We start from the raw sequence: 22,664 nt of genomic DNA, 5'->3' as shown, positions 1-22,664 counted from the left end.
TACAAGTTCAGCGTAGTAATTTAATATCGGGAGTACAAAAAGTCAGATTCATGAATAACAAAGAAGATTTTCTTCTTTTGTTTAACATGAAACCTACAAGGACACAAAAAAAAATTAAAATAATTTAAAGTAAACATTATTATTTGTAACCTGCTAGAGTTCAATATTGATGCAAGATCATTGCTTTTTTTAGTGACACATGATCTTTTTATTAATTATAATCTGGCTTTTTATTTTACAATGTCTTTACAGTTGCATGTTTTAGTCTCGTATTCCAGTCCAGACTCACATTCATGACACTGTCTGGGAAAAGATTTGTTGTTGCTTTTTTTCTATAGGTTCACATATAGAAGGCAAATGTGTTTGGACTCCCTGGTGAGGAGAAATCACCTTTTTACTCCCTTCAAGGCACTGATGCTCGGCGGTCAGTCGCTGCCGTCTGTGCTTGTGCAAGAGAAGGCGGCGTCCTCGGAGGAGGAGGAGGACAGCCGGAGGATCTGCGGGTCCGGTTCGGCCTCTCTGAGCCGGTCCGGGTCCGAACATGTTCCATTACCTGTGAGACTCCGAGGATGATCGGTGCAGAGGCAGAGTTCAGATGACGTGATTGGACAGATGTTTCCGCTGAGACAGCGTCCGGATTTTTGTCTGTTTTGTTTCCCTCAAAGTTGTTCCATGATTTATGTGTCCCGTCACAGCAGGGATGGAGAGTAACACCGTCTTCAAGTCCTGCTGATTCAGAGTCCGATGGAGACGAAGGCGGAGGTGAGTCCTTGCCGCTCTGCTCACCTCGGTCCGGCACATGGGAGCTGGAAAGGCCCGCCGGAGACACGGGGCTGACAAATCCTACAAAGTCTCCACTGGAGCTGAAGCGAAGCCCTTTAACGGCTTCACTCTGGTCTTTACTTCCTCCCTCCCCGACCCTCTCCTCCTCTAAATCCCCCTCTTTCTCCGCCTCGTCCTCTTCCTCGTCCTCCAAATCCCCCTCTTCCTCCTCCTCCTCCTGCAGCTCAGGAGCTACATCGCCACCCTGCGTCCCCTGAACGCCGCCGTTCTCCAGGTTCTGAGCTCCCTCTTCCGCAGCCGGATCGGGGCCGGTGTCCGTCCGAGGCGGAGCCGCCGGGCCGTCGCCTGCAGCCTGGCTGTGACCCACCGCCGTTGGTCGGACCGTTTGGTGACACATGGGGCAGGTTTCCTGAACGTACAGCCACTTGCGGAGGCAGTTGCCGTGGAAGAAGTGTCCGCAGTAGGTGATCACGGCCGAGCTCATTTCCTGGGAAGAGACGACAACATATGTGGACTAGCATGTTGTTACACCCTGGAACAAGCCATTTAAAATACTTATAATACTGTTTTATTTAACAATGCATCATATTACTTATACTACTTATACTATACGACATGAGCATGTTACTACTATTATTATTGCAATATCTCGTTTCCTTGTCTATTTCTGTCTTTTTCTTTCATTTCATACTTTATTTTGTCACATTTACTGCATTTGTGCTTCTTATTCATATGTATACCAACAGTATACATTAAATACAGTCATAGCGTACAAATATCTGCACAGTACACTTATACTGTTGTCAGTTATTATCTGATTTCAAGGAAAAAAATATTTTTCTGACCAGCATTGGCGGAACCAAACTGGAAAAACAGCTTTAAAGGTGCATGCAGTGTTGAGCATGAAATATGTCACATGTTTGCAGTCTGCACACGGAGCTGAGCAGCGCTACGACTAACGCTTATTTACATTATGGATTAATCTGTCGATTGTTTTCCTGATTAATAGATGAGCTCTTTGACATTAAAAAGGTCAGGAAATGGTGGAAAATGACGACCAAGCGCAGCCGTAAATGTCTCATTTTGTGCACAACCAAAAGATATTCAGTTTATTATCACGAAGGATTAAATGAACCAGAAAATATTCACATCTGAGATTCTGGAATCAGGGATTGGGGATTAATTTTCTGTCGGTCGACTGATGTTTGCAGCTTTTGGCAGCATCACAACATTTTAAACTCCACGTCTCTATTCCTTCTCCTACAACAATATAAAGCTCTTTGTTTTGGATTTCACAGCCGGATCGGGGTCAGCATGGCGTTTCAGTGATCTGGCAGTGACAGCCCGACTGACCTGGAAGCAGATGGAGCAGACGTCGTTGTGTCGCTGCAGCTGCTGAGCCGTGGCTCTGGGGAGGGAGTTGATCTTCTTCGCCGCTTCCTGTCTGAGCAGGAAGCTCCTCCAGCCCGACTGGGCCCGGAGCCACACGTTGAAGTACGAGTGGATGATGATAACGGAGGCGCCCATCCAGCTCCACTCGCCGAACAGCGACTCCCAGGTGCCGTACGCCACCACGCAGAGCGCCACCACGAACTCCAGCACCCGGCTGACGGCGTTCACCCAGTAGATCACCTCATCCAGGCTCTCGATCGGGTCGCTGCGGAACAGCTCCACCATGAAGAGGGAGTAGATCAGCATCGTACCCGTAACCTGGGACAAAATAATCAGCACGGTTTCCTTAGAGGTGCGTCTTTCCTTCGAGTTTGTGAGGATGGGATGACCTTTGTTTCTTCTGTCTATTTCAAAGTGAGTTTCTGTTTTTCTTTTCTCTTCCAAGTTAAACAGTAGGTCAGTTATTAAATCTCAGGAATTGGTTTCTATGGAGGCTTGAGATGTCGCTGTCATGTTGCATTTCTGTCCCCCCCTCCAAGCAGAACAAACTGCAATCTTAAATTAAAGTGCTTTTTCGGTTTAAATGATACTGATCTCACGTTTATATATTTTTATTATTATTATGAATAATAAAGAAATATCATAGTTTTTAAAACAAACATATTAATGTCTGGAAATACACATCGTCATCAAACAAGGCAGCTAAGAAGGAGTTTATGTAGCGGAATACTTCTATAATATTTATTTAAAAAGGTTTATAAAGCCAAAATATAAATTAGTAAAACTGGATTCCTTTGATTTTCCAGCCTGCACTTTATCAATCGATTTAAATTGTTTAACTATAGTTTTGATGCAATTTGATTGAATTTTTGTGGTGTAAACATTGTTGACCAATGTCATTTATGTGAATATGGACTCCAGGATTAGTAATAGGAGGGTTACAGAGACCCCAATACAAAATAATACATCATGTTTTTTTTGTAATAAAACATTTTTCTCATTTTAATTATAGAAATGAGATAATATTGGTTAAAAAAAAAAAATGGTACGAAAGATGTAGGGTGCACCACTTGCGTTACAGTGTATTTTTCTGCATGACCACTGGGGGGCAGCAAAGGTGTGAATTTTCAGTATTCTTCACAGCGTCTGTTTTAGTTCAGCCTGTAGATATAGCTTCTTTAAAGATTATTTTGCCTTATCATGACTGTACACATTTCCAACTGGAGTTAACCTCAAAAAGGAGCATGATGGCCAACCAGTAAGCTGCAGGTTCACATGAAGACTTTCAATGAAAAGACATTAAACAAAAAATCTTTTACAGAATTAAATCCCAATAAAACAAGTATTTTTAGGTGTTTTTTGCAACTGAAATTAAACTGAAGTCAAATTAAGTGACAAACAGAAATGCCAGTGATTTAAAGGAATGTACATAAACATGTATTTCAGTTTCTGGTCAATCTGTTGTTTAAAATGTTTTAAAAAAAAGATCACAAAATATTAGCAACTGAATTTTAGCAACTTCAAATCTTTAAACAAGTGTCCTGCAATGAGCCATCCACCTTAATATTTCAAAATACAGACGTGTGGAATGTCGTCTTTACCTGAAGAGAGGTGAGCATGCAGCTGGACACCAGGATGAGCAGCCAGAAGTCCATGTGGAAGAACTGGGAGATCTTATACGCCATGAACACGGGGAACACCAGCAGAAGGAGACACATGCTGAGGCCGCGGAAATGTTTCCACAAACTCCTGGAAGAAAAGAAGAAACAGAAAACAAATGGAAAACTAAACGACAGGGAAAGACAAGCTTTTATAATCAAAAAACATTAACTTCACTGTCACCTGTTGCGTGATGCACCGAGAGCTAAGATGACCGGATCCGTTATCTCGATCATGGACTGCAGGGTTGAAGTGATGACGATGAAGAGGATGATGCTGAGGAGGAAGGTGCGCTGCAGTGCCTGCATGTCCAACAGGCCCGTCTGCAGGGCGAGGAGGAGGAGGGTGACGCCCTCAGTCACACCTCTGAGAAGAAGTGCGATGAAGAGTTCAGGTGAAACGGAGTTACAGGTTTGTCTGTATTCAGTCTGTCATTTGCATACACATATATATATACATACATACATACATATTTATATATATATATATATATATAAAAAGAAGAACATTTCTAAGTAATTCAACACACAGAGCCAAAAAGAAAACAACGAAATCAACAAGCACACGTGCATAAATTTAAGTTTTTGTAATCGCAGTGTATTAAATGATAACATGTCAATTTATCAAGTAAGAGATATCACTTCGATCTGCAGCTCCGCTCGGTTTCACTGAGCTCTAAAAACAGCCGTATGCGACCTGCTCAGCACCAAACAGCAGATGGACACAGTTAGAGATGAGCTGGTGAACTTTCACGAGAAGGTGGAGACCAAAAACAGAGCTAAGAGAGAGTAACTACTGCGCTTCAATTCACCAGGTAAAGACAAACAGATGTTTAAATATGCAAATGTCCTGACAAGATACTATTTACAGACAATGGGAAACCACAAAAAAAGCAGAGCAGAGTCGAGCTGAGCCGGTGCCCTCAGAGGAGAAGAGGTTGTAGTAACTTAAAAAGTGCTTCAGAAATAAATCCGTTTTAAACATACAAACTGGCCTGATAAGATCTCACCTGTGCATGACGTTCTCGTTCTGAACTGCTGCATAACCGCCCAGGTAGAACTTGCATAGGTTGAGCAGTCCGAGCGCCAGATAGGACACGACGAAGGTGAGACCCAGGAGGGAGTACGGCGTGGCACAGCATTCGGACACACTGCGGGGGTCAGTGAACGCAGCACGCCAAATTACAAACAGAATACACACAGGAATAGTGTGTATAAAAAACATAATGACACAACACCTTGTGAGCAGGAAGAACAGGATTCCCTGATGGGCTGCCGAGGTGCCGGCGGACATCGTGTCCGAGAAGAGCTGGACGACGAACAGGACGAACCAGAAGACACTGAAGAGCACCGGGACGGCAAACTGGTTCCAGAGAGAGATGCCCACAGCCAGAAGTCTGTACAACTCGATCACCTGGGAGACAGGAAGCAATGAGGAGTCTAAAAACTCTTCTCTGGATTTATATCTTTCAACATTTAGCTGTAATCCAGGGTTACATGCATACTTGTTTTATTAATATCTAAAACTGTAAGAAAAAACACAAAGCTAAATCAAGCATCGACAAGACCTTCAGACAAACAGGATACACTCTGGAAACGTTTTGTTATGAAATTAGGATTTCAGAATAAGAGTACCTCCAGGTGCAGCAGCCCCGAGTAGGCGGCTCTCGCGAGGCGGTACGGCACGAAGAGATTTGAGAGGAGGAACACGGCAATGCCGGTTCCGGCCAGGCCCATGGAGAACGTGTTGACTGTGAGCAGCGTGGCGGGAGGGGCAGCGCAGAGCCGGGCCAGCAGGGGGAGCATGTGAGCGGAGAACAGCCACACCTTTCTGGTCTTCATCAGGAAGGCACACAGTGTGCTGAGAATAATCTGACCTGGGCAGGAAATAAAATCAGGACTTTAGGAGAGCTTCAGGTCACTTAAAATAAAACACAGTGAGATACAAAGAGAGAAGAAAACTAGAGCCGGCACGATCATGAAAGTTTAGTTGACGATTAACTGTAATACAAATAAATGTGATTATTGTCTTTTTCTGTTATTTTATGACATTATTTTTAGTGAAAAACTGTGTATTAAAGGGTTTTATTTACCCATAAATAACCATATTTATTGTGAAGAATTATAAAATTCAACCTTCACAGAGCTATTTTTAAGAATCTGAACCCATGCTTTGTATTTACATGCAGTACTCACTTGTCATCGCAGAGACAAATCTGTTGAAGGCTAAAGAATCAAGGTACACTGCCCCTTCATAACCGTACTGCAGCTCCTCATGAACATAATCCCTGCAAAATAAACAACAACAAAAAAGACTTAATAGTAGTAATAGTAATAGTAGTAATACTATTAGTAATAGTAGTAGTAGTAATAGTAGTAGTAGTAGTAGTAGTAGTAGCAGTAATAGTAGTAGTAGTAGTAGTAGTAATAGCAGTAGTAGTAGTAGTAGTAGTAGCCGCAGTAGTAGTAGTAGCAATAGTAGTAGTAGTAGTAGCAGTAATAGTAACAGTAGTAGTAATAGTAACAGTAATAGTAGTAGTAGTAGTAGTAATAGCAATAGCAGTAATAGTAGTAAATAGTAGTAGTAGCAGTAGCAGTAATAGTAGTAGCAGTTGAAGTAGTAGTAATGGTGGTGGTAGTAGTAGTAGTAGTAGTAGTAGTAGCAGCAGCAGCAGCAGCAGTAGCAGCAGTAGTAGTAGTAGTAGTAGTAGTAGCAGTAGTAGTAGTAGCAGTAATAGTAGTAGCAGTAGTAGTAGTAGTAGTAGTAGTAGTAGAAGTAGTAGTAATGGTGGTGTGGTAGTAGTAGTAGTAGTGGTAGTGGTAGTAGTAACAGTAGTAGAAGTAGTAGTAATGGTGGTGGTGGTGGTGGTAGTAGTAGTAGTAGTAGTAGTAGTAGTAGTACATTACATTTCATTTATCTGACGCTTTTATCCAAAGCGACTTACAATAAGTGCATTTCAACCATGAGGGTACAAAACCCAGAACAACAGGAATCAAGAAAATACAATTTCTTCAAGAAAGCCAAACTACAAAGTTCTATCAGTAAGTGCCATTTTAAGCGCTACTAAAGTTCTCTTCAAGGTAAAGTCTGAAGAGGTGTGTTTTTAGTTTGCGGCGGAAGATGTACAGAGTTTCTGCTGTCCTGATGTCATTGGGGAGCTCATTCCACCATTTAGGAGCCAGGACAGCAAACAGTCGTGATTTTGTAGTAGTAGTAATAGTAGTAGTAATGGTAGTAGTAGTAATAATAGCAGTAATAGTAGCAGTCATGGCTCTCACTTGGAAATCTGATGCCCCATGTAGAGGAGGAGGGCAGCGAGGACATGGAGGTAGAGCATCACAATGTATCTCAGTGGCAGAACCAGAACCACCACATTGACCATATGACCTGGAAGACGGAGGAGAGATCACGTTAGGTTTGTAAAAATAATAACGTCCAAATCTTGTCTTTAAATTTGCTGTATTTTGCTATTTTAAATATCTGTTTGTAATTTTGCCAACGCTCACTTTACTCATCAGGATGACTAAGCTGCCAGACGAGTTCAAACTTAGGCAAAGGTCATGCCTGGGGCTTCATTATCAGTAAAAATATACTGCTGATTTTCATTAATGATTTTGTAAATAAAAATAGTTATTTTTTGGAGCAACAGTCCAGAAATCAAAACATTTCAGTTAACAATTGCATTAATGAGAGAAAAGCTGCAAATCTTCACAAATGACAAGGCAGACGCAGAAAACACTTAAAAAAACAAAAAACGAAAATAATTCATCAATTATTTGTTTTTAAATCACAGAGAAAAAGGAAAACATGTGTTACACAGAAACAAAACAGAAAAAGTGTTCTTTTCAATATTACTAATACTTTTAACTATACTGAACAACTTTATCTTTAGCTCATGACATTAAAGATACTATAAATCAAAATGCATTTCGTGTTCTGTTCAATTAATCTCACATCAAAGCCTATCTCGGTCATCGATTTACAAAATAATTTTTAGTATTAAAGCCTGTTTTGATTTATCAATCTCTTCTTAAATTTAATCCGCGCTATACAAATTACTTTTTTTTAATTTTTTGACCAGTGCAAGGCTGCAGGGCCTGACGGCATCAGCCCCAGGGTCCTGAAGACCTGCGCCGTCCAGCTGGCTGAGGTCCTACAACACCTCTTCAACCTGAGCCTGAAGCAGGAGGAAGTCCCGGTGTTGTGGAAGACATCATGCCTGGTTCCAGTCCCTAAGAAGACGACTCCATCTGGCCTCAACGACTACCGACCGGTTGCCCTCACATCTCATGTGATGAAGGTGCTGGAGAGGCTGGACACACCTCAGGCCGCTGGTGAAATCTTCGCTGGACCCTCTGCAATTTGCGTACCAGCCTCATGTGGGAGTGGACGATGCCATCATCTACCTGCTGCAACGAGCTCAGTCACACCTGGATGGAACCGGGGACTCTGTGAGAATCACTTTCTTTGATTTCTCCAGTGCATTCAACACCATCCAACCGCTGCTACTGAGTGAGAAGCTGCGGGTGGTGGGGGTGGACGCGTCCACCGTCTCCTGGATCACTGACTACCTGACAGGCAGACCACAGTTTGTCCGTCTGGGCAGTGTGCTGTCTGATACGGTGGTTAGTGGTACTGGAGCTCATCAGGGAACTGTTCTGTCCCCCTTCCTGTTCACCTTATACACAACTGACTTCCAGTACAACTCAGAGTCCTGCCATCTGCAGAAGTTCTCTGAGGACTCTGCAGTGGTTGGGTGTATAAGGGAGGGATGGACGGGAGGAGGAGTACAGGGCAGTAGTGGAGGACTTTGTGGAGTGGGTGGGCAGAAATCACCTCCTTCAGAACGTGGCCAAGACCAGAGAGATGGTGGTCGACTTCAGGAGGAAGACGACGGCTCCACAACCGCTGAGAGTTCTGGGAGAGGAGGTGGACATGGTTGAGGAGTACAAGTACCTCGGTGTCTCCATGGACAACAGACTGACCTGGAAGACCAACATCAACGCTGTCTACAAGAAGGGGATGAGTCGACTCTTTTTCTTGAGGAAACTTCGATCCTTCAATGTGTGCAGCAAGATGTTGGAGATGTTCTACCAGTCTGTTGTGGCCAGTGCATTGTACTTCGCTGTGGTCTGCTGGGGGAGCAGCATTGGAGCCGGTGACACCAACAGACTTAACAAACTGGTTAAGAAGGCCGGCTCCATCATCGGCTACAAACTGGACGCCTGGAAAAGGTGGCGGAGAGGAGGACGCTGAACAAACTATTATCCATATTGGATAATCCTGACCACCCTCTCCACCACCTGCTGCAGGGACAGCGAAGCACTTTCTCCAAAAGATTCCTCCAGCTCCGCTGTCACAAGGACAGATACAGGAGATTATTCTTGCCGACCGCAATTAGACTGTACAATAACTCACCTCTGGCAAAATCCATCACATAACAATAACACTGTTGACTGTGTTTCTTGGTTGTTTATATATAAAATAAATATATATGTACTGTATATACTGTGCATTTTATATATATATATTTTTGTTTTACTGTTATTCTATTGCTTTTTATTATTTTATTATTGCTTTCCTGTATGCTGCTGCAGCGAAAAAAATTCCCCCTTGGGGATCAATCAAGTAACTACCTAATCTAACCCTAACCTTATTAGAAGATGCACACTTACCTAAATAGTACATGTTCCAGATGACATATTTGTATTTGAAGAGCATGTCTTCATTTTTGGCCTTGAGGTGCTCCGTCAGACCTTCGATGTCACATTTGTACAGCAGGTCCAGCACCAGGATGCTCGGCACCCTGAGGGCAACGTTGGCCAGCTCCTCCAGACGAGGCATCTCGGTTGAAGCCAGCTTTCTTTTCTTTTTCTTTTTTTTTTTTTCTGAGCTTGTGTGCTTGTCACATGCTGTTAGCCAACCGTTTCTCTGTGCTGCTCACAGACTCCCAGCTGCTTCACTACTGTTTAGCTCGTCGTCTTGTCATCTGAAAGAGACACAGAAACACATTAGAGGCTGCTGAGGAGCAGGTGCCACCAGGCCGGTATTTAGCTGCAAAGTCCGGCTTTAAAAGGTCTCATTTAACGCCGCGGAAGTGCATTAGGAATGAATCCAATACTTTTTAAGTAGCTAGTGTGTATAAAGTGTCAATGGTTCACTTACTTCGCACAGTGACATCTGTCACAGCCGAGCAGCCATTTGCCAGCTAACGCTAGTAGCTGCTGGTTGTTAGCTTCCACAGCGACGAGCCGCATGTTTTTAAAATACTGCGCGCGAAATGTTTTACTTTTCCTGTAACTTCCGCTTCTCCGACATAGTTAGAAACATTCTTCATCGAAAGAATGAAATGAAACGGCTAAAAATGATCGACATGAGGATGAGTAAAGGGACTTTCAATGCAATGTTATGATTCCATTCGCTTGCGTGGCCCCTTTCCTGTGGACACGTCATGGCAAAATGCACCAATCAGGTTCAGGCTTTCTCGATTTCAAAATAAAAGTAAACTCGTGGGCTACTACTGCCACAAAAATCACAACTTCATCTGGCATTCAAATATTCAAGAATAATACGCAATGTTTTAGAAATATGACGCAACTTAAAAACACAAATAAAAATAGTTTAACAAAAAGTAGATCTTTGCATATGTTTTTTTAGGTTAGGAATTAATATATTCCTGGAAATAAATCCAAGATGTAAAAGAAACAAAATATAATGTATGTTTCTGCCACCAAATCTTGTTTTTATATTCTCCAATCTTTCTCTACTTTTTATTTTTTGTTTACATTAATGGATACTTTCACCTCCTTCAAAGCAAACTATCCGAGAAGCATAATGAACCTGCTCACAGCCCACATCCACGCTGAAGTCACTGACTGGTTTTAAAGGGTCACAAGCAAAAAAGAAAGGGGAGGAAACCAATGGTCAAATACAAATGTGGAGAGTATCTGGAAAAGTTGCATAATTTTACACTTTAGGCAAACATGTTTAGATAAACATTTTCTTTTCATAATTTTCTGTAATTTTTTATTTTAAATGGATGGAAAAGAGTAAATGTCAGTAGATTATCAGCAGGAAAGGCTGGAAACATCTAAAATCATGAGAAAATCAAATTTCATGTGTTTATTGCCAGTTTACAGAAGGTTTAAGACCGTTTTCTGATTGGTTGTACTGCATGTGCATTCATCCTTCACGCCATCATCCATCTGCTGTCAGCAGACTGCTTTCAGTCCCTCAAGCTTGGCTGAAGATCATCCTGTCTATCCAAATAATGGTCATAAAATTAAATTACCAGAGTAAACAAAATAAATCCCACAGTTTCTTGTACATAACCGTCTCTTTTGAGTGATTACATTTGACTCCGAAATTCAGATGAAAGGTGACTTATAGAAAGAAAGGCCATTTCCTGATTGTGTGGGCGACAAATCGTCGTGCTCTCGGCTTTAATCTGCAAGCAAGGAGGAAGCTTATTTTTGATTCTAGAAAGTCAGTAGTTAGTCTCCAAATACTCTTAAACTTCAGATGTGAAGCAGAAATTCTTCATTTTCTTCTCACTGCAGCTCAAAAGATTTCTGTTTTTAAAAATGCAATATATATTTTCCTCCCAAAAACCCTCCTCTTAACAGGATTTCATCTGTTTGCCAAAGACCTGTCCTGTATGACAGCTATAACTTCTGACATAAACAAGCTAAATATGTGCATAAAACTAGGTGAGCTGCCTTATGACATGTTTATACAGATGTGGTCATGTGCTGTGCTGGATTCATGTCTTCTGTTTCACTGCCTCATCCTGTCAGACTGCACTCAAACTGAATAGTTTTTCTACGGACAAAATAAGTGACATTACACCAGTTTGGAGCAGCAGCTGAAGCAGTGCCACTAAACTTTATGGCAGCGGATGAACTGATTTGTAGAAGAGACTCTGTGCTGAAGATGAGGTCGTTAAAAACCTCTGAAAGAAACGGACAGGACGACGCTGAGCCAAACCTGGAAACACAAACAGAAAGCGGCCTCGCTGTATGGACTGTTTGTGTCGGGGAACAAATCGTATACGGTTTACAGAGTCACTCCTTGTTTGTCTTAATGCCGTCCTGCATCGCACCGTTGCTACGTTTACCAGATGTTGACAGCGAAATGATTCAAAACGGAGTGACCTTCATGACAGAGCAACTTCAGTACAGCCCAAACATGTGAGTTTCAGAAAATGAGGTTTGTAATCTCTGTCAAACATGGTGTGTTTGTGCATGTTGTAATAAATCTTTGCTTGTCTCTCTAGCTCCGGAAAATGCAAATGCATCACAAATATTTGAGGACAAACTGGATGTCTGTTATTTAAATGTTTATCATTGTTTCAGCTGCATTGTATGAGTCATTTTATTGGGAAATCTGGAGGTCAGAATTTGGGGAAAAAAATACAACGGGCTGGAAAAACAAAATCTAAAAAAATTTCTCAATGCAATTGTATTGAAATTGTGCAAGGTGAGCAGAATCAAATGGGCTGAAAAGTTTTAGAAAGGAAGAAGAAAATGCAGTTAAATACACTGCCACTGATCAGCACCTTAAACAACCCAGGACAGACAAAAAGACACGTGTCATGCATGTTTTTGTTGTTTTGTTGTTGTTTTGATCACTTTCAGGATGCAGTGCCACATCAGACCATGAAGTCTGTAGGAAGATAAACTTGCTAAAATGCATTAAAATCATATAAAACTTACTAAAACGCATCTCGTTTGAAAGGATATCCTGAGTGGGCTGATATCAGATGAAACCATCTATAAACTGGGACATTATGACTGCTGACACGTCAGTGACATGATGTCCCTGCCAGTCAGAGTATTTACCATCAATTCAAACCAGATTAACCCTAACCCTCAATGTTAGTTTATAATGTTCCCAAAAAGTTGTATTTTTTTTATTTGACTAAGTATTTTATCAAGTACAGTGCATTAATAATTGAGTGCAGATACAAGGTGTGCTTATTTCTGTGCATATGTCCGTAGGCAGTTGGTATGCAGGCAGTTAAATATTTGGGTCACAAGTCCTTTTTAAATCACATCTTTTTGTAGGAATTGAGCTGCAAATTCCATGGAATTTTTGAAGAGGAGGGAGGGATGATGAAGGAGGGGAGGTGGGACTGAGGAGGAGGGATGTGGATGGAGGTTTGGCTCTGTCATATCCACATAAACTAACCGGGGATTTTTTTTCTCCCCCCTCCACTCTGCAGCAGCAGGCAAAGAGCGAGATGGAAAAGTCATTGTGCACGTTGGCTGCAGTGATTTTTCTGGGAGGTTTTTCACGCGGAGCCAGAGCGCTGACAAGCAATGCAACGGCTCAGAGTTATTTATCATTCAACTACACGACTGCTGCCGTGACTGTGAAGGGGGCCGAGGCCACGGCTGCTGAGGAGCAGAGCAGAGACGGGGCGACAGAGACAAAGTTATTCACCAGCACTGCTAGAAACAAACAGCCGGACGCCACAGATATCAGCCAGGAAATAAAGAACAAAGAAGAAAAAGGAGATGAGAAACCACAGATGGGTAGGACAAAAAAACTTTTTAACACTTGAATTTACACTTAGTCCAGTCTGACACCATTAGACCTTTTTTAAATCGTCTCTAAAGGTTCTACAAAGAGCCTCGCTGCTCTTAAAACCCCTTTAATGGTGCCTTCTTCAGCTTCGGGCCCCTTAGAGTCTGGGACCGCCACTGAGCTTAATTTAAACTCATGATTAATATTAATTAAAGACACAGTTAATGAATTAATGATGCTTTCAGGGACACATTGAGCCTTTGATTTACTGCTCAGTAAAATATAAATCGATCTACAGCTCATTGTTGTTCCCAAAGTAAAGGGTTCATAAAGACAAAAGATTTGTAATAAAATGTTAGTTTTTATCATTTGTTACTGTAAGTCTTGTCACATTTAAGTTGGACTGATTGTAAATCACAATCAAAACTTATTTACAAACATGAATTTGTATCGTCTTGACTTGTAAAATGTCAGAAAACCACAAACTATTCAGTAGAAAATAAAGAAAACCAGCAAATATCCATATTAAAAGCAGGAAATAGTGAATGTTTTACATTTTTGCCATAATTAGCCATCAAAATCTTTTATTTTTAGTTAATTCTCAGATAATCTGTATTTGTTTCAGCTTCAGCAGGAGTAATAAAAAGGTACATCAATTAATAACGTTTTCTTAAATATGTTTTATTTCTATTGTACATTCTTTGATCCATGTGGACAAAGTATTCAAAGTTGCAACTAACAATCATTTTTGCAAAAAAAAAATAGCAAAAATATCCACCAACATTTCCAATTGGGTTGTATGTTCATATTTACTGGAAGAAAAACAGCAAATATTCACTTTTTAAAGCTGGAACTTGAGATTAATTTTGCAGAAATAAATGTGGAAGATCGAAGTGCAAAAGTGAACCAGAGTATTACGTTTTCTGTCAGTTCGAGGATGTTCTAGTGAGAAAATCTCTTCGCCTAAAAGAGAACAAGCAGAGCTGTTTCGAGCTGCCAGTACGAGTTGTGTTTGTGATTCATGGGAATGTTATTGGTTGTTCCCGAAGCCATAAAACATTCTGCAGCTGGAGGCCTCGTCTCTTTGCTCCACTGAACGTTTGACTTCTTCTCTGTTGGCCCTCCAACATGTCTCAAGTTACATTCAAACCCTCCACGGATTCACTTATCTGCAGCTTCCTCACAACAAGCAGAGGAGGAAGAGGAGGAGGTGAAGGCCTCCAAATATTCCCCAGAGCTGACCCAGAATGATTAGGGACATTCCACATAACAACCACTGGCAAATCATTTCACATCAGACGTGTGTTTGCTTACTCAGAGAAACCAGAGACAGAGAGTTTAACCCTTCAGGTGCCGGTCGCACAGATGCAGAAACAAAACCAACAGAAAATGTCTTTTACTCACAGACTGCCCTCCCCTCGGCCTCGAGTCCCTGCGGGTCGATGACAGCCAGATTCAAGCGTCTTCCTACCAGCGGTTGGGTCTGGGTCCTCACAGAGGGAGGCTGAACATCCAGGTCGGTCTAGCAGTGGATCAGAGGAGTCATTTACCACAATAAATAGTGAACTGACACAAACTGGGATGAAAAGGCCAAACTGAGGTCTTAATCTCTCTAAAGTTTGACTGGCTCCTAAATTATAATTTTAATGCAAAAATGCATACATTTGCAGAAAATTGTTGTTGAATTATTTCCTGCCCATAATTTCCTGCATATTTCGGAATCTAATTTCCTGTAAAGTCCCCAAACTCGTTTCATCTTTGCACGTAAAATGACCACCATCATAAAATCCTTCAAAGACTAAAAGAGTGGTTAAGTAATATTTCTATGTGGTTTTTCTATGGAGAAAGTCTCTTGGAAATGAAATAACATGATCTAACAAATGCCAAACCAGAACTGCTCTCCACTCCTCCTGTTCTGCAGTCTAGAATTTGCAGTCAGAAAGTAATTATCTTACAATCAGGTCAATGCCGAGCTCTTATGCAATGCATGGAGGCCAGACCAGAAGTATAAATTCTGCAGTTGTCAAAGAGACAAAAACTCCTGTGTAACATGTTTTTTTGTTTTTTCAGTCTGGCATCGAGGATGGGGACCTGTACGATGGAGCTTGGTGTGCTGACTTTAAGGACAAGCACCAGTGGCTGGAGGTGGACGCCATCCATCTGACCCGGTTTACTGGAGTCATCCTGCAGGGCAGAAACTCCATCTGGAGGTAAGGTAGTATCAGGGATAAAAAATTAAAAAAAACCTAGTGAAAAAAACAACAAATAAAAGGGTGTTTACAGCCTGCAGGACAGTTAAAGAAGGCTGTGCAGCATTTGCAGTCTAAATTTAGTCCTTGGTTCCCCGCTGCATTGATCAAAAAAGCTAATTAAAACCTGATTTCTCACCCGTGTGGGCCTGTTATAGCTGGGACTGGGTCGAAACCTACAAAGTTCAGCTGAGTAACGACTCTGTGACCTGGAAGACCTGCATGAACGGGACAAAAGAAGCGGTAAGAACAACCGCCCTGCGTGTGGAGGACTTTGTGCCAAAAGCGACATGTTGAGTGCAAAAACACAACGTTAACACTCACACAGAATAAATGGCACTTCCACCACGGCAAAATGAAACATACAAGCTGAAATACACCTCGATGAATGCTGCAACATGCAGTTAAAGAAATGTAAGGTTTTGTCCAAACTTTCAACTCAACTTTAAGACTTTTTTTTCTATCCGCCATCACATGCCAGTGTGTTGGTTCATTTGTTGGAAAATCTGATGTCTTTCCAGGGAAAAGGAGGTGAAATGAAAATAAATTAGGAGCTACTGCACATGTGCATTTTGGTGTAAATCCAGATGCAGATTAATCAGTCTATGAGGTTCTACTTTCTGTAGGTCCAGAGGTGCATTGAGATATTTAGCATGCGTAATGTTTACTCTGTTTCCTATGCAGATATTTTAACATGCAGGAAATACACAGTTGCTTTAATGATTCCTACTATTGTGCATGCTGGTTCACAATCACGGGTTACATAAAGGAAGTGAGCCATCATTAATTACAAAGTCACAATCTGGGAATCATGAATTTCATTCAGAAAATTTGTGTTAATACAACATATCTGTCAGATTGTGCAGCTTTGCCAGAGACTTATGTTCTCTCTCTTTCGAGTTCTATATATGTAAATGTTTTATTGGGCTCCTGAAATGATCAACCCTATGTGATTGTACAGATATTTGAAGGGAACCAGAATCCAGAGACTCCTGTCCTCGGGGTCCTTCCTGTCCCCACTGTCGCCCGTTTCATCCGCATCAACCCTCAGACCTGGTACTCCAACGGGACCGTCTGCCTCAGGGCCGAGATACTTGGCTGTCGTGTCGATGGTAAGCAGAAATGTGAATGTGTCATGGACCACACTGAAGGAACACCTACTCAGCTGACGTCCTCTGAATAATCAATACAAATAATATCCGATACAAAAGCTGTCCTGTGTGATTGTGGAGAGTACAGATGAACTGCACAGGAAGTGCAGTTCTAAAACCAGTTTAAAACCAGTCTGAAACCAGTCTAAAACTAGTCTAAAACAGTCTTAAAAACAGTTTTAGCTGTGGAAGATCCCCACCCCCTCGCACAGTTCATTGATTGCACCACAGTGCAGACCCTGATCCTCTCAGACCCGCTGGAATAACTCAATAATCTGAGCCTGAATCGACATGATTGGGTCGAGTCTGACGGTTCAGTTTGGGAATTACAAACTTGACTCCTCTCCCCTCACGTTTATGTCCATATTTACTTGTTTATTGAACAAAGTGAGATCCAATCATCACAAGTGGTCACTCAGATGCCTGTTAATGGTCTGGTGATTCATTTGAATGGTTTATTTTCAAAACAGGATGTCCATGGTGACTAATTAGTTTAAAACACATACAAAAATTTGGTGTCTGTGAGTCAACAAAAGGAAACCAAGTTTCTGAAACACTCGTGCTGTTTCTTGATAGATCCAGATAACAGCTACTCCTCAGAGCGGGAACTGGGATCAAAGGACGCTCTGGACTTCAGACACCACAACTACAAGGAGATGAGAAAGGTCAGAGCGTAACTTTTTACTCAGACTCTTAACAGCTTGCAGATTTGCTCATTCTGACTTTTCTTTTTTTAACCCTGAAGCTGATGAAGTCCGTGACCAAGGAGTGTCCGGATATCACCCGCATCTACACCATCGGGAAGAGCTACAATGGCCTCAAACTTTACGTCATGGAGATCTCGGATAACCCCGGCAAGCACGAACTGGGTGAGAGGGATTCAGCTTTTCTCCCGTGAACCTCAAATTCTGGAGCAGAGTTCATCGTGTTTCTCATGTTTCCCTGCAGCTCGGCGGCCCATTTAGACATCCTGCCATGTTTATATAGCCCGCTTTCTGAAGCAGTAGGCCTCTCTTGTATAAACAAATCATAACAGTTTGATTTCTGTGTGATATCGTCTTTAGATGCAGGCCTGCATGCTTGAAAGTGGCCACTCTGCCAAAAAGTTCAAATAAATAACAGCACATCCGGCTTTCTTCTGAGACAAATGGCCTTTCAAAGCTGCTCCACTCCTGAGAGAGGACGATGGGAACAGCTGATATTCATTTGTTTCGTGGGTAAGCTGGTGCCAAGTCCAAGAGGAAGTGTTTTTGAATTTAGATCAAGTTCAGATCTCTGGTCTCTGGTTATATTCGGGAATGTCTGGCGTGAAGTCGGGAAAATTTGTGTGACCGAAACACAGAAGGATTTATCTCAGAAATCGAATGTGTTCCTGGACTCTACGTTGACCCAGACACTGAGTCTCTAAACTGTCCTCTCGGCAGGTGAACCAGAGTTTCGCTACGTGGCCGGGATGCATGGCAACGAAGCTCTGGGTCGAGAGCTGGTCCTGAACCTCATGCAGTACATGTGCCGAGAATACAAGAGGGGAAACCAGCGGATCGTCCAGCTGGTCACCGAGACCCGGATCCACTTCCTGCCCTCCATGAACCCTGATGGATACGAAGTGGCTTACGAGAAGGTGGGCGATGATTTCATTGGTTGATTTCTTCTAGACGCCTTCTTTCTAATCAATGTCTCCTGCAGGGGTCAGAGCTGGCCGGCTGGGCCGAAGGACGGTACACCTTCGAGGGAATCGACCTGAACCACAACTTCCCGGACCTCAACAACATCATGTGGGACGCCCAGGAGACGGCGGGAGACGCATCCAAAGTGTCCAACCACTACATCCCCATCCCGGAGTACTACACCAAAGAAGACGCCATGGTGAGGAAAATCTCAGACTTTGGCACCATCTACTGGTTTTATTGGGCATGACGAATACTCAACAGTCAAATTTCCTGTTTGAAACCAGGAAAATGAAAACAGACTTCACTGTCTGACGAGATTAATGCGGAAAATATTAGCGATTAACATAGAATGCCTTTATCAAAAGACCAAACTCTGCTGTTTTTAATTCATTAGTGCATAAATTTGGGTCGCACTGAAAAGCCGTTTTAGCCGGTGCATTGTGGGAAACTTTCAGAGGAGGGAAATTATGTTTAGTGGTGTGCAAGCCTCGGATCAGGAAATAACTTTAGAGCCATGAAACTGTGGTTTTCTTGAAAGATTGAGTATTGTCACGCGATGTCTGGGAACAGTTACCTTGTTTAAGACAAAAACACACCAATACTCAACTTAATGATATAAAAAGATCAGTAAATCAACAGGTTTTTAGACACATCTGAAATTTTAGCTTTGCTTCTGAAGCAATTAGTAGGAGAATCTTAATCTTTCCACTCAAAAAACTGTATTCTAGTATAATTTTGAAGTACTTCACTTCATCATTTCAAGTTTATGTCCATTTATACTTCGACTTTTCAACTTTTAAAGGGGAATATTGCACCTCCCACTCCACTGCATCAATTTTACAGCTACAGTTTCTTTACAAAAACAGGTTTAGCATTAAAAAAAACATATGCGCTAAAATATTGTGCAAATAGCAAAAGAGGAAAATACATACAGGTTGTTTCTTACAACATTAAATGATCTGACAACCACTCAGATTTACCCTGTGACCATTATAATGGAAGCAAATTGACTAAACTGTATGTAAAGCATTTAAAACTAGTCCTCATCAAGTCATCACAGTTGTAAAATGAATCTGTGTTAATAAGATAAGAGCTGTTAGAAAGACCATTTTTTTTCTGCAGAGTGTAGCTTCTACTTGTAATTTTGACACTTTAAGTATTTCATTTTTCTTATAATACTTCTAAGTGAATGCAGGTCTTATTTGTAATTAAGCACTTTTGCATTAATATATTGGTATTTTTTTACTTGATTCTTCTTTCCACCTGCGCCCAGGTTGCCCCGGAGACGCGTGCCGTCATCAGCTGGATGCAGGACATCCCCTTCGTGCTCAGCGCCAACCTGCACGGCGGAGAGCTGGTCATCACGTACCCCTTCGACTGCACCCGCGACTGGGCCCCGAAGGAAAACACCCCCTCGGTGGACAACGCCTTCTTCCGCTGGCTGGCCACCGTCTACGCCTCCACTAACGTGGTGATGGCCAACCCCGACCGCCGCCACTGCCACTACGAGGACTTCCAGCAACACAACAACATCATCAACGGCGGAGCGTGGCACACCGTCCCCGGCAGTGAGTAGAGCCATCTCAGAGTCAAAGAGAGGATGCTGTCTGTTTATAGTTGATATAAATTAAAAAAAAAAAAAAAAAAAAAAAAAAAAAAAGCCCCAATGCACAAACACGTTTTAGAAAAACACAAAGGTCTTAATTTAAACTAAAGTCTCTTAAATCCCAATTTAATGATTCAATTCTCCTTCAGTTTGCAAGATTAGAAAAAGTGACTAATGACAAAAAAAACTCATTATGGACTTAAATTAAATAATTTCTCCATAATCTTTATTTAATATGCAGTTTTACGATGTTCAGTTTGAGGATTTTGTTGAATAATCTGTCATTTTGTCTCATAAATGCTCATATTTTCAGGGGAATTAACCTGTTTTACTTTTACAGCAGTGGGCATTTTGCAAAGATGATGACTTTCAAAATAAAAGAGCTTTACATTAAAATCAAAGACAAAAGCACAAAAAATAAAATCCAAAACATAAAAATAGAAAATTAGATAAAATATTTCATCTATTAATAGTATGTTTGTCTCCTGCTTTGTTTAGTTTTTACTGAAAATGGGGGATGCAGACTTGAAATTGTATTTTTCCTCCTGTGCACGGGACTCCAGCAGCAGGCAATTTTTGCATAAATAAAATATCTAAATGAAACAAAATTCCTTGTCTTTATACATTCACTCTGTGCACGTGTTTCCTACAGGCATGAATGACTTCAGTTACCTGCACACCAACTGCTTCGAGGTGACGGTGGAGCTCTCCTGTGATAAGTTCCCTCATGTCAGCGAGCTTCCCGTTGAGTGGGAGAACAACAAGGAGTCTCTGCTGGTTTACATGGAGCAGGTCAGTCTGTGCAAACAACACGACACACAAGTTGTTACCATCATCATCATCATCATCAGCTCAGTGAAGCTCTTCCCTCCTCACTCAGGTTCACAGAGGGATTAAAGGTGTGATCAGAGACAAACTCACCAAACAAGGAGTCGCAGACGCTGTGATCAAAGTGGAGGACCACGAGCACGACATCCGATCAGGTCAGTCACTTTTCTAACTCCACATTAAATTGGCATAAATTGAAGATGACACCAGAATCATCAAATGTGTAAGCATTACTTTAAATATTTGATTTACTTTTTTTTTTGTTTAATTTGAGGCTCATGTCTATGCAATAGAGTTCTTAGTTTTGGTTCATGAGCAACTTTTACCACATGTAGACGCTGTTCTCCGCCCACCAGGGGGAACTGCAGGGAGGGGTAGTATAGATTTTACTTTATTTTTGTTTTTTTAAGAAAAAAAGGCTGGGAATCACTGCACCTGGCTACCACCTGGCATTCTGGGAAATGTCGGAGGTTGTTAGGGAAAGCAAAAGCGCATGAAAAAGTTATTTAAATGTCATTAACAAGAACTTTTTCTGGTACTTTAACCTGTAAACATTCACACAAACTTTATACTTAAATTAAATCAACCTTTGCTTTTGTCTGTTCCTCACTTTTATCTCCTGCAGCTGCTGACGGGGACTACTGGCGTCTCTTGAACCCAGGCGAGTACAAGGTGGTGGTCTGGGCCGAGGGTTACTTCCCCTCCGTGCGTCGGTGCCACGTCGGCATGGAGCCGCACGCCACCATCTGCGACTTCGCCCTCATCAAAACGCCCATCCAGCGGCTGAAGGAGATCCGGGCCAAAGGGGGGAAGATCCCGCAGGACCTTCAGCTGCGTCTCCGTGCTCTGAGGCTGCGGAAGCTCCGGGCCAGCACCAAGGCCATCAACCAGCGCAGGGAGAGTCAGCGGCTCCAGACCAGGAGGGCTCGGTCCTCTGGAGCCTGGAGGGGATGAGGAGGAGCGGGACGAGGGGCTGGAGAGGCCTCCAGAAGATGATCTGGATTATAGGTTGAAGAAGTCCAACCTGATGAAAACTGCTCTCTGGGAGACAAAACAAAAGCAGAAATCAAATATATGTGGGATACACTATCGTATTTGGGTGTACTAGCCCTTTAAAGCAGATTAACAGTGACAGGCACAACAACTTTTACAAAAGAAGACAGATACTTACAGAAAACGTGTTTTAAAAACAAATAGGACACAAAGGTTTGATGCAAATGTTCAAAAAAGTTACACAAACAACTTCTTCAAATGGTGAATTTACTCGGCTTTTTTTTTTCTTTTTGTACATTAACTGAGGATTTCAGTGTCAGCTGGCCTGATATGTCACATTTTGTTTCTACAACTGTCTGTTTTTTTGTCTTTTGTTTGACAAAGTCCAACAGGACCATGAACTCTCAAATAAATATATGTGTTATCAAGTGTTGTAATCTGAATTTAAAGGAGAAAAAAACAGATTGGAGTTTAACCAGAACCACGCTAGTCAAAGTTATGATGTTCTTAGAGATCATGAAATTCATGTTGGATTCATCCTCCGGGGATGATGAAAGCTTTTAGAGAAATGCAACCTGCAATAAGGGGTTGTAAGAAGGTAGAGTGATGCTATAAAGAGCTATAACCTGACACAAATCAACCTGAATGTGATTCTTCTCATTATATACATTCTTTAAAATGTATAATTCACTTTTCAACCAAAATAATTCTCCTCGTGTCCTCTTGAAGGGTCCTGATCCCTGGGAACCAGCGGTTTATAGCAGAAATGCCCAAATTCTTTCCTATGAAAGGCCAGAAATAAATG

The 22,664-nt window shown here is 41.8% G+C and overlaps 2 protein-coding genes across 2 annotated transcripts; one reads left to right on the top strand and one right to left on the bottom strand.

Annotated features, from left to right (window-relative positions):
* On the bottom strand, positions 1-10,277 carry LOC138205078 (RING finger protein 145). Its single transcript, XM_069160729.1, has 11 exons — positions 10,000-10,277; positions 9,510-9,823; positions 7,113-7,221; positions 6,030-6,121; positions 5,469-5,710; positions 5,072-5,247; positions 4,844-4,984; positions 4,018-4,200; positions 3,777-3,924; positions 2,137-2,493; positions 1-1,270 (listed from the first exon to the last, which is right to left on the bottom strand). The coding sequence occupies exons 2-11, from the start codon at positions 9,676-9,678 to the stop codon at positions 404-406; spliced, it is 2,484 nt and encodes an 827-aa protein (XP_069016830.1). The 5' UTR covers positions 9,679-9,823; positions 10,000-10,277; the 3' UTR covers positions 1-403.
* Positions 10,278-13,065: 2,788 nt separating this feature from the next.
* Positions 13,066-22,287, top strand: cpxm1a (carboxypeptidase X (M14 family), member 1a). The gene is made up of 13 exons (XM_069160728.1): positions 13,066-13,370; positions 14,769-14,878; positions 15,433-15,572; positions 15,770-15,854; positions 16,573-16,723; positions 17,339-17,427; positions 17,508-17,631; positions 18,187-18,383; positions 18,449-18,628; positions 19,706-20,000; positions 20,691-20,830; positions 20,919-21,021; positions 21,492-22,287. Exons 1-13 carry the CDS (start codon positions 13,076-13,078, stop codon positions 21,818-21,820), a joined length of 2,238 nt encoding a protein of 745 aa, XP_069016829.1. The 5' UTR covers positions 13,066-13,075; the 3' UTR covers positions 21,821-22,287.
* Positions 22,288-22,664: the final 377 nt, after the last annotated feature.

The sequence above is a fragment of the Embiotoca jacksoni genome, unplaced genomic scaffold (genome assembly GCF_022577435.1).
Source record: "Embiotoca jacksoni isolate LCO1_2020_lvr unplaced genomic scaffold, fEmbJac1.0.p SCAF_27, whole genome shotgun sequence".
Classification (NCBI taxonomy): Eukaryota; Metazoa; Chordata; class Actinopteri; family Embiotocidae; genus Embiotoca; species Embiotoca jacksoni.
The sequence above is the reverse complement of the archived record's forward strand: the minus strand, read 5'-3'. Positions and strand labels throughout refer to the sequence as shown.